Raw genomic sequence first — 12,820 nt, 5'->3', positions numbered from 1 at the left:
ATCTGTAATACATATATATATGAAAGTTTCTCACGCTTAAGACAGCAATATACTAGTCTTCAAATATAAAAATATACTTGAAGACTAGTATTTTGCTGTCTTAAGCGTGAGAAACTTTAAGAATTCAACTAGGGAGGATCATTTTTGTTATGGTGCCAGGCAGCCTTTATTGGCTGGTGGAGATGGACTAATTGGGTCTACTCAGTTTTTTATTTTGGAGTCTGGACATGGATGTCCTTGTCACGTGTTAACCCAGGTAGTCACTGCTTTGTTCGGTAGGTAATCATTTGTTAGTCCTACTCCCACTTTGAAGCCCAAATCTCAACTCTTCATATAGCATAACAAAACTGGATGTGGGCTTCTTACAGAAATATGTAAGTGTTTCATGTATGGCAGACTCTATAGTTCCGTGGATTGGTCAGCTAAGAGTTATTTTATTGAAAGGCAAACTGCTTTATTTTATAGTCTAAGGACGATGACTCCAAGTGAATCCCAGTGCTGTTCCTGGACATGAGAACTACTTACCCGCACCACATGGCTTGATAGTATTGCTTAATTATACAGAACAAATTTGAAAACAATTAGTGGGAAATCTGTTTTTTCCATATGTTAGACACAAAATAGATGCCTTGCTTAAAAAAATAACTATTATTTACATCTGTTGGGCAGCTGACATTTCCAAAGGATGCAATTACTTTGTTAGTTGTAACTTAAATTTTACTTCCTAAATCATCCTGCAATCATTGTGCCTAATGGTGAACAATGGATTAAATTAATTCAGAATGTGAATGGGTTAGCTTAAAACGTCTGTCTTTATTTAACGGAGGAGCTGAATACTAGTGATTTAGTCCCCCATTTTCTCTTCAGGCCCCACCCCCAACCATAAACTTCCTGCAAAAGAAACCTGTTTCAATTGATCTGTGTATTTTAAATATCTTGAATCCTTCATTCTATATCTGGAATTCTGTAAACTGTTTAAATAGGGGGAAAGCCTTCAGTGTAAAATGAACAAATGGAGATGAGGTTGTAAGATGCTTGAATTAGCCAAAATGATCTTGAAGCTGTTTTAGCTAGAGAGATGCACAAGTTAGTTTTTGTTTGAAATACAAAAGATACAGAGAATATAAATTTGTTTCCTAAGTATTAGGTTACTTACTATAATAACTTTATTAGCACTTGCAACTGTGGGCACTTTTAAAAACGATAACCTAGAACCCACCTTCATTTCAGTTCTACTTTTTATTAGAGCAGGGATGGCTGTATAATTGTGGATTAATTCAGTTGATCGCATCAAGAAAAAGACCCCCTTTGAATCTCTAGGCACTTTTATTGAGCAAGGTGTATTGTTGTCAGTAGTTTAGTTTCACCTTTATTCTCTGCAGTTACCATTGAATTATTGGCTCTTGCTGTGCATTCAGGAAAGCCATAAAACGGACCTCTTTTGCTAATCTTAATTTTCAAGTTTACGTTTAAAAATATGCTTAGTTTTTCACAGTGATCACTCCTTTTACAATGAGCGTTTGCAACTGCTGCAGAAGTGTGCCCACTGGGCAGGAAGTCTGTGCTTTTGGCTTGAGAAATTATTAAATAAAAATTCAGTTTGAACTTATGGTTTTGTTAGCAAATTTTCTTGTTTGCTTGAATTGTATGCATGTTTTAAGAACACTGAATTTAACTTACTGTGGTTTCTTAAGACGTTTATTTAGGAGCAACTTGTAAATTGTTTTCTCTTAGAGGCTGCTGAGCCAGATGCTAGCAAAGCTGTAAACTAGAATATTAACTACAAATTTACATCACATTTGAAAATGCTCAATGGAAAATGCCTGTGGACAAGGTTAGAAGTGCAATGTGATATAAAACTTAAAAATGACTTGGGCTAATTAGATGTTTTTAGCAGCCATTCTGCAGTCAGATGCATTTTCTATTATCGTAACGCAGTTAATGGAAAATCAAATATAAATGTTGATTTATAATCATATACATTTCATTTTTGAAATGGAACTTTTTCCTGCATGTTCCTCATTAACGCACACTTTGAAGCTAGTGTTTTAAAGAAAAACTTTGCATTTAGGAGCAGGCTTCAAAAGAACATGTCATTTTGACCTTTAATTTTTAAATGTGACCTTCAAATATATTTCAACAACAAAAAGACAACATCAGATATATTTTGTAAATGTCTCAAATAAGTAGTGTAAGAACAACATTGAGCATGTAAGTCCAAAAAAACAAAATATTGTTTTGGACCTTTGGCAGGTAGGCCTACTGTAGATAGACAACACCTGCTCTGAATAAAGCCAGCTACAGACAGAATGTATCATCAATCAGGAGACTCCATTGAAAAGCCTGGACCTTACCTGAGGAATGTAAATATTGAGGTGTCATTAAGATACTGGAAAAATCTCTCAGAGCTTGTCTTAAAATATTTTTTTACTCTTTGGTGTATACTGTTTAAAAATTGGAAAATGTACAATCTTATGTGCCTTAAACCACTTCCTTTGACTATTGTTGACACCAGCACTTAGAGCAGGGTAAGGCTGGATATTGACAAATTTAAAAAGGTTTTTGTTTCAGTATTTTTGCAAAATCCACCTATTGTATGAATTGCAAAATGCAAATTATAGCTTAAATACTATGCATATGGGAGCTATAGAAAAACCTGAGATAGCTAGCACATTAAGAGCACTGGTCTCTTAAAAGAACAGTGTCAAATTGTAGTAGATAAGGTCTGAAGTGTATTGTTTTTTATTTTTAAGCACAAATATCCTGATTTCATTGAAGTGTGGTTGTTTGCTTGCTCTATTAGGACAGTGACTGAGATTCCAAAGAAATAGTCATTCCAAGACTAGAAGAGACTTTATAAGGAAACTTGTATTACAATAAGTATACACAGTTTGCTTGCCATACAGATCATGATTCAGGAAAAGACTTCAGCATGTGCTTGAAGTTAAGTGCTCTCCTGAATCGGGGCCTTATGCAGTACAATCTTTTTAATTCTATTTGCTATTAGATCTTTGCTAAAAAGTGGTTAGAGGGGTGGTGCCATTTTTAATAGTTATTTCCAGTCTGCAGAATATGAGCTATAGTGAGGTTTCATTGCTAAATGTCACTAACTTTTAAACTATGCTACAGTATATCCATCCAAATACTTATCAAAAAAAAAAAAAGTTCTTTGTGATGCATTATCCTTGACATTTTATTTTAGTTTTTGCTAACTTGAACTATTTGGTAATCTGCATTGCAGATACCTAGTCAGTGTGAATTGATGATCTGTTCCACAGCAGAAGCTTTTTTTAAATAAAAATAAATTATATTACTGTGGCCCAAAGTAAGTTTCTTAATATACTGCATATTTTACCCTCAAGTTTTGTGAACACTGCATGTCAAAAGTGAATGCCATCATGTTTGTCTTTTTCTTTTGTGCTTAAATTAATATGTTTAGTGTGAGTTCTATTAACTGTCTTTCATAAAAAGTTACTGACTACTCTTTTGGCAATTAAAAGATGAATTGCTTGCAACAGGAAGTGGTAAAACAACAAGGAGGGGCCCTGTTCTATAACTTTGTTACCATTTGTTTTTAGGTCAGAAGCATCAGGTAAAAGCAACAGACATTAGCCAAGTCTGGAAACTGATAGAAGCACGAGATTTATAAGCCTTCAAAATGAGTCAAGCTCCAGCAGGAAATGCAGGGGGTTTATTGGAAAGCCACAGGAAGCACCAGCTGTAGGAATTATGGCTGGTCAAAACAGCGCCTGTTCCATTAAATAAAATGACACACATCCCCACTTGCGTTTTTCCTTGAAGAATGAGAAATTGCAAGAAATCTGGGCATAAAGTGTATCATCCTCAAGAGGGTGATGTAATTGTCACAAATCTTCTATATCAGAAACCCTCTGAAGTTCAGGAACAAGTGTCATGACACAGCACATCAAAGTGAACTGCCAGCTGTGTGGTGCTTTATTGCTAATTGAGTTAATGTGAAACACTTCCCTGAACCAATTATCTAAACTGTATTTAAATCCAGGCAGCCTTCAAGAAAAGGAAAAGCAGCTCAGATGGTCTCTTTATAGTGTTAGTTGCCGTTTTATGTTGTGGTGAGATTGCTTAGGCGCCTAATCTTATTTAATACCTTTGGTTTCTGGAATATATAGTCATGATATAATAAAATTTTGTAACTGTTCATCAACATTGAACCTTTTCCACTTATGAAATGACATTTGGATGACTAAGCGTGTGAAATGTAAAATCAGATTTTGAATAGTATATTAAATTATTTATTATAGCATGTATCATTCTTGGCTTCTAAAGTGTCAAACTTAGGGGCTTTCAACTTACAGTGAATGTGATGGCAGTAATTGTAGCATGTCAGTAAGTGTTGAGTTGGTTGTATGGGGCAGTCTGCTATAAATTTTTTCTGTGTATTTATTTCTAGTTCTACAACTGACTGTGTCCTGAATGGTATGAGTGAGGGAACCATAAAGCAAGGGAGTCTTAGCCCTGCATGTGTCTTAATCAGTTAAAAAAATCTTTATTTTATTTCTTTGAGGAAGCAGGGTTGGTGGTAGGGAGGAGGGATAGCTCAGTGGTTTGAGCATTGGCCTGCTAAACCCAGGATTGTGAGTTCAATCCTTGAGGGGGCCACCTAGCAATCTGTACTTGGTCCTGCTAGTGGAGGCAGGGGGCTGGGCACAATGACCTTTTAAGGTCCCTTCCAGTTCTAGGAGATAGGATAACTCCATTAATTAGGGGGGAGGGATAGCTCAGTGGTTTGAGCATTGGCTTGCTAAACCCAGGGTTGTGAGTTCAATCCTTGAGGGGGCCACTTAGGGATCTGGGGCAAAAATTGGTCCTGCTAGTGAAGGCAGGGGACTGGACTTGACTTGATGACCTTTCAAGGTCCCTTCCAGTTCTAGGAGATTGGTATATCTCCAATTATTACTATTACTATAGGCATTTCTGTATTTTTATTGAACTTACTGTTCAGATTATTTTTGCATCATGCACACTCTGTCATATGCAATATTTGATTGCTGTCAACCAGAAACCTCACAAGCCAATCAAGGTTTTCAAATTGTTCAGGTTCACACTCTTGGCTACTTTGTGCTGATTGGCTCCTGAAGAAGAGACCCTCTTCATTAAGAACATGGCTATAATTTGATGGTTAGTTTTGCATACTATGAGCCATCTTCTTAGGTGTTTTTGGATCATTCTATGGGACAGAGTTGCCGCAAAACTGATTTACCTGGTAACTGGTTGCTTATATGCCATAGACCTGCTGTAGCTCCTACACTACCCCTTCCCCTGCAACTGGCATAACAATGTGGCTAGAGCATCTCTAGTCTATAGCAGTCCCCAGCTGCTAATAAGGCTCTTTGGGGCCATAGGCAGCTGGTGAAAATTCAGCCTTTGATCTGCTCCAACTTTTGTGCCATTGAGAGGAAGATGCATGGCTAAAAGTTTAAAAAAAAAAAAAATCTGTTCTAGCATTTCTTAGTTCTACACAATAATATATTCCACACTATTTCATAAATTGGATCCAGTTGGTGTCCACATAAAAATAAAAAATCTTAGATAGCATGCCAGTATGCTGAAAATTAATTATCTAGAGACAGACATGTAAAATAGTATAGTTTAATTCATAGGACTGTGCTTGCATCTGGTTGAGTATATGCCTGTTTAGATTTTGTGTAATTTCTTGTGCATGCTGTAGAAAGTTATGACTACACTCCTATTTCAAAACCTGTGGTATATGAAATTATTTCAAAGTCAAATGAAAACGTGCTTCCCAAACGCACACAATTTAGCACATGATAAATGTTTTAGCTAATTTGCAACTTCTTGTTGTTACTGAAATTGTCAGCTTACCTGATCACTATTAAGTGACCCACGGTGCTTGACAGGACAAGTATTACACTGTAACTTGAGAGGTGGTGATTTTTTCTGTCTTTTGAGAGCAGTTTGTGTTTTTCCTTTCACCAGTATGCTGGCAGATAAACTAAATATGACCCCTGAAGAAGCTGAGCGATGGATTGTCAATCTAATTCGAAATGCAAGACTGGATGCCAAGTTAGATTCAAAATTGGTAAGTTTTATACTTCATTGTGTAGAAGAGTCCAGCTTGGTTTGTTTAATCCTAATTTCCTTTCATACTAGTTGCTAGCAGTATTTGTAATACTAATATATCTTTACATATTTTTTATTCTATTGATTCTGAAGTATGGTGTTCTTCTTTTACCCCATTTTGGCACTGCACAGATAGCTGTTGTTGTAACAGGTATAAAGGTCATTAATACTAGTTTGAGAGCAGGAGTTAAGCCTGTCTGTCATGGTATGGTTAAAGTTACATAATTTCAGTTGTAAATCATACATTTTATTTTTTTTGTAATTTTAGATACAAGCCTCTGTGAGTATAATATTGTTTAATCCTTTATAGTTAACTGGACTATGAGTAAAATTTTAAAATAGTTGGTCAAGTGAGGTCCTGCACTTAATGGTATTTCTCTGTTAATCTGTTGTAATGTGATAATTTGTGTAAAACATATCTGATCAGTTCCAGAATTTGATATCAATGGGTATCAAGCCTTTTTGATTTTTTGGTAAAAACCGGAAAAGCGGATTTCCACTAAACTCAGGCTGATTGGCTGATTTGCCTTTGATGTCACAATCCCACTAAGAAGCTTCTGGATGCTGAGTGATTTTGAAAATCTGGCCCTTCTTTGGGTGCCTAAATGGGAGCTGAGGTCTTTTGATAATCTGGTCACAATTATGATGGGTGCTGAGGATTTGAAAAGCTGGCCCAGAGCTCTTTGGCCTACCTCCTTATTTCCTTCTATTTTGGCGACTCCTTGCAAACCCTTCTCTCCATGGAAGGGACACGCTCTCCATTTCTCCCTCCCCCACGTACATCTACTCCCATGCCAGCAGCTCTGAAATAGAGGGGAATGGGTGAGAGTGAGACAAAAGAGCTTGTGGGTAGAATGGAATGGTGTAAGTAGTATCTGATGTGTGCAATGAACTTGGCCTACATAAGCAGTGAATTGTACAACTCTCTAGTGTAAGTATACAAGAACAAAAAAAATGATTTAGACAATTGTATGATGACTGCTTTGGATCTGAGAAATACTCTCCACTTGAACATGTGTGCATTGGGGCAGAGTTAGTTGTGTACAACCTTAATTTTGGCAATTCTTACCACTTTGGAGTGGTTAAATGTTTTTGCATATTTGGTAAATTAAAGTATGATCCCTCATGAGCTGTTTTTTTTCCATTTAATTTCTAGGGCCACGTAGTTATGGGTAACAATGCAGTCTCACCCTACCAACAAGTGATAGAAAAGACTAAAAGCCTGTCTTTCCGGAGTCAGATGCTGGCTATGAACACTGAGAAAAAACTGAACCAGAGCAGTAGGGCTGAGGTAAGTACCAGTTACATGTGTCTGTATTTCCATATCCTCATTTAACTTGGAGAGAAGACTACAGACTTTTGTTATTGCTACTAAACACACACTGTATAATCTTTGCTTCTCACTCCCTCAGGGACATTTTTAACTGCTCTGTGGCACTGGAATTAAATTGAAAAGAATTTATTTTGTTGCCATGAGTTTACAAGTGGGCAATAGTTCCTGCTTTCTTTCATCTCTTTTATCCCTACTTTATTCTTCTAGCTCTTCCTTTCACCCCTCAAATAATTCCATATCCTTCTTTCCATTCTCTGTTTTGGTTCTCGTCCTCATTTAACAATGCCCTCTTGTACGTTATAGGGGAATAGGCATTAAATTGATTCCTGATGTGGCATTACAGAAGCATCTATCTAACATGGGTGGATTTATGCTAACTTAAATAGCAAGGTCATCCTGGTTGTGTGATACTATTTGCTACCATACTGGAGATGCCAGTTCTTTAGTAACTCCTGCTTTTGCTTGGTGGACACTTTAGTCACTCAAAGTATGTCTACACTACAATTAAAAACCCACAGCTGGCCCATGCTAGCTGATTCAGGCTCAGGCTAGGGTTCTGCTTATTTGCAGTATAGAAGTCCAGACTCAGGTTGGAGCCCGTGCCTAACGACCTTGCAAGGTGGGAGGGTCAAGTCAGCTGTTGCAGGCCAGCCACAGGTGTCAGACTGCAGTTTGTAGACATACCCTAAATTGATATGGTTGGACTACAAACCTCCCTTAATCTGTGGGCAACCATGCACCTGAAGAAAAAATGAGACTGACGTTAAAACGTGGAAATTGTAGCGGATGCCTAACATCCACTGGCAACCAGCTTTCTTCCCATTCTCCCTTCCCTGCCTCCTGCCAGTGGCCCTGCCGATCAACTCCTCCTCCTCCCTTCCTCCCACCCACTGCAGTCTGTTGGCGGGTGTGGGGCCTTGGGGGAAGGGGTGGTGTAGGGCTGGGGCCTTGGGCTGAGTGGGGGGTTAGAATCATAGAATATCAGGGTTGGAAGGGATCTCAGAAGGTCATCTAGTCCAATGCTCTGCTCAAAGCAGGACCAATCCCCAACTAAATCATCCAAGCCAGGGCTTTGTCAAGCCTGACTTTAAAAACCTCTAAGGAAGGAGATTTTTACCACCTCCCTAGGTAACCCATTCCAGTGCTTCACCACCCTCCTAGTGAAAAAGGTTTTCCTAATATCCAACCTACCGCCCCTTCCCACCACTGCAACTTGATACCATTACTCCTTGTTCTTTCATCTGCTACCACTGAGAACAGTCTTGATCCATCCTCTTTGGAACCCCCTTTCAGGTAGTTGAAAGCAGCTATCAAATCTCCCCCCTCATTCTTCTCTTCTGCAGACTAAATAATCCCAGTTCCCTCAGACTCTCCTCATAAATTATGTGTTCCAGCCCCCTAATCATTTTTGTTACCCTCTGCTGGACTCTTTCCAATTTATCCACATCCTTCTTGTAGTGTGGGGCCCAAAACTGGACACAGTACTCTAGATGAGGCCTCACCAATGTCGAATAGAGGGGAATGATCATGTCCCTCGATCTGCTGGCAATGCCTCTACTTATACACCCCAAAATGCCGTTAGCCTTCTTGGCAACAAGGGCACAGTGTTGACTCCATATCCATTTTCTTGTCCACTGTAACCCATAGGTCTTTTTCTGCAGAACTGCTGCCTAGCCATTCAGTCCCTAGTCTGTAGCGGTGCATGGGATTCTTCCATCCTAAGTGCAGGACTCTGCACTTGTCTTTGTTGAACCTCATCAGATTTCTTTTGGCCAATCCTCTAATTTGTCTAGGTCCCTCTGTATCCTATCTCTACCCTCCAGCGTATCTACCACTTCTCCCAGTTTAGTATCTTCTGCAAACTTGCTGAGGGTGCACTCCACACCATCCTCTAGATCATTAATGAAGATATTGAACAAAACCAGCCCCAGGACCAACCCTCGGGGTACTCCACTCGATAATGGCTGCCAACTAGACGTGGAGCCATTGATCACTACCTGTTGAGCCCGATGATCTAGCCAGCTTTCTGTCCACCTTATAGTCCATTTATCCAGCCCATACTTGTTTAACTTTCCATCAAGAATACTGTGGGAGACCGTATCAAAAGCTTTGCTAAAGTCAAGGAATAACACGTCCACTGCTTTCCCCTCATCCACAGAGCCAGTTATCTCGTCATAGAAGGGAATTAGGTTAGTCAGGCATGACTTGCCTTTGGTGAATCCATGCTGACTGTTCCTGATTACTTTCCTCTCCTCTAAGTGTTTCAGAATTGATTCCTTGAAGACATTCCATGATTTTTCCAGGGACTGAGGTGAGGCTGACTGGCCAGTAGTTTCCCGCATCCTCCTCCTTCCCTTTTTTAAAGATGCACTACATTAGCCTTTTTCCAGTCATCCGGGACCTTATGTCAAAAATAATGGTCAATGGCTCTGCAATCACATCCACCAACTCCTTTAGCACTGTCAGATGCAGCGCATCCGGTCCAATGGACTTGTGCTCGTCCAGCTTTTCTAAATAGTCCTGAACCACTTCTTTCTCCACAGAGGGCTGGTCACCTCCTCCCCATGCTGTGCTGCCCAGTGCAGCAGTCTGGGAGCTGACCTTGTTTGTGAAGACAGAGGCAAAAAAAGCATTGAGTTTCCTTGACTTTCTTCTTGTTGCTAACATACCTGAAGAAACCCTTCTTGTTACTCTTAACATCTCTTGCTAGCTGCAACTCAATTTGGCCTTCCTGATTTCACTCCTGCATGTCTAAGCAATATTTTTTACTCCTCCCTGGTCATTTGTCCAAGCCTCCACTTTTTTGTGTTTAAAATCAGCAAGGATTTCACTGTTAAGCCAAGCTGGTCGCCTGCCATATTTACTATTCTTTCTACACATCGGGATGGTTTGTTTCTGCAACCTCAATAAGGATTCTTTAAAATACAGCCAGCTCTCCTGGACTCCTTTCCCCCTCATGTTATTCTCCCAGGGGATCCTGCCCATCAGTTTCCTGAGGGACTCATAGTCTGCTTTTCTGAAGTCCAGGGTCCATATTCTGCTGTTCTCCTTTCTTCCTTGTGTCAGGATCCTTGACCATCTCATGGTCACTGCCCACCAGGTTCTCATCCACTTTTGCTTCCCCTACTAATTCTTCCCGGTTTGTAAGCAGCAGGTCAAGAAGAGCTCTGCCCCTAGTTGGTTCCTCCAACACTTGCACCAGGAAATTGTCCCCTACACTTTCCAAAAACTTCCTTGAGCACCCCTGGGGAAAGGAGGAAGCCAGTGTCTGTGCTCCCAAGCCTCTTACGTTGAAGGAAGAGAGAAAAGCAGAAGACTCGATGAGGTCCACCAGGGATCATGCTATATTGATTTTAATTTGCTTGGGACATTCTTACATGATATGGTTATGTTCTGGAGAAAACCCATAGATAAACAGATTTTTCTAAAATTCCTACTAAAACTAAAAAAATACAAAATATTTAAATTTTAATTGGCATTTGTCACTAAGGCTGAAAATATACTGAAGGGACCATTCTGACAAACTAAGGTAGATTTGTTTAATAATGTAGAAAATCGTGTGAAGGTCAAGTAACACAATTTTGTAAATAGTGCCAAATTATTTGTTACTTTGAGACACTTCAGGACTATTCAAAAACACTTTCCATTTCCTGCCTTTTTGAAACCAATGTTTAAGCAGTTCATTTATCCATGTATTATGACTTGACGACTAATTATTAAACTGATTCCTGTTGGGTGGAATTTACAGAAGCAGTCATTTAACTTTATGAATAGGTTATTTAAATAAGTTATTACAAATAACAATGTAGTATATGTTAACATTTCAGTGGCTCATGTAAACAAACTGCTTTCTCGTTTCCTGCTGATCCTTAATTTTTTGTTTTATATATATTTTTAGGCACCTAACTGGGCTACTCAAGACTCCGGCTTCTACTGAAGACAGTTCTGAGGGAGGATATCAAATTTTCATTTGAGAGGAGAAGATAAATATATTATGTACCTTTTCTCAAAGAGCTAATTCTGGGAATTTGCAATACAAAATGAGTTGAATAAAATTGGGTACTTTTAACCGTCTTTGTAGCTTTATAATTTGAGTAGTTACATGTTTAAAAAAATTGCTACAAGATCAAATTTGCTACAGTATAGTTCAGTTCTCTAGATTTTTAAATTAGAATTTAAATGTTGACTACCTTTTACAATAGGCTTCAAGTTCCAGTTGGTATAAGATCAAATATATTTTTGCATCCATCTTTGTTTGGAAACATGGGAATTCTATTTCTAGCTATTTATTTCTTTGTATATTGCAAATGGTCACATCATCAGATAGAACTATGGATTATGGGTCCAAGACAAGAGAATGTTAAAAGCACATTCCTGAATGATACAAACTGTTGGACAATTCTAGAGTACGTTGCCTATTTTCTATACCTGCCATGACACCTTTAGACAGAATGTTGACTGAGGTTTCGTATTATATAGGAAGGTACAGTGAAACTTCTGGAGGTTTATGGAACTGGATTTGAGTTAAATTTAGTAGTACTTCTAAGAGTAATTTAAAGATAGAATATCAGTCCTCTTCTGCCTTCTAGAATAAAAGCAGCATTGTTATGCTATGATTCTGCCTACCTGGAAGGAGGAGTGAAGACTACTATCACACTTCCCAATGTAAACATAAGCTCTACCCACTTTGCTCTGTAGTCTTACTTCCTGAGCACGTGATGTGCTGAATCCTGTACATTTGCTGTAGCTTCTAATATGAAGTAAGAACAGAATCTTTCAGTTCTGAAGAGGGAGAGTAAGCACCACTTGAAGCAAATAATGTTTTCTGTCTCCTCACCTATTGTCCCTCTTCATAACAATACCAGTTTTCCCCTTGGTGTGTGTGAGGGGAAGGGAGCTATTATCTCTTGGAATGCTTTTATGGCTGCCTCAACTTGGAGTCATCTTCTGTTTTTTTGTGCTCTACCCTTCTTCTCTGCGTTGGATATGATTTTCATACTTTCAGCTTTCCATATGCATGGCTTAACTATCTAGATTTCTTTATATGCTTGTGAGTAGTATCAGTCTTAGATGATGTAAATGCAAAATGGTCTGTTAGAGCTGTGCATATATATATATATAGAGAGAGAGAGATAAAGTTCATTGGCCATTTTAAAAAATTGAAAAAAAGTGTTTTGGGTCAAATTGAATTTTTTTTAAATTTTGGTCAATTAAAAAAATTATTTCAGATTGAACAGAAATTTCAAAACAAAACATTTCATTTTGATTTCAAGCATTTTTTTTAAATATTTTTGAATTGTTAAAACTGAAGGCAGTTTCTAAAACAATTTTGTTTTGAACTAAATGTTTCATTTCAAACATGCCAAA

The 12,820-nt window shown here is 38.4% G+C and overlaps 1 protein-coding gene across 1 annotated transcript in view; it reads left to right on the top strand.

The window, feature by feature from the left end:
* The window catches only part of EIF3E (eukaryotic translation initiation factor 3 subunit E), a 56,126-nt gene extending 44,599 nt beyond the window's left edge, over positions 1 to 11,527 (top strand). The window contains exons 11-13 of the mRNA XM_039526575.1: positions 5,977 to 6,079; positions 7,277 to 7,411; positions 11,352 to 11,527. Coding sequence (XP_039382509.1) covers positions 5,977 to 6,079; positions 7,277 to 7,411; positions 11,352 to 11,390 — 277 coding nt within the window. The 3' untranslated portion in view covers positions 11,391 to 11,527. The remainder of the gene's footprint in view (positions 1 to 5,976; positions 6,080 to 7,276; positions 7,412 to 11,351) is intronic.
* Positions 11,528 to 12,820: the final 1,293 nt, after the last annotated feature.

Source organism: Mauremys reevesii, linkage group 2 (genome assembly GCF_016161935.1).
Source record: "Mauremys reevesii isolate NIE-2019 linkage group 2, ASM1616193v1, whole genome shotgun sequence".
Lineage (NCBI taxonomy): Eukaryota > Metazoa > Chordata > Testudines > Geoemydidae > Mauremys > Mauremys reevesii.
This window is presented reverse-complemented; position numbering and strand designations above follow the sequence as displayed.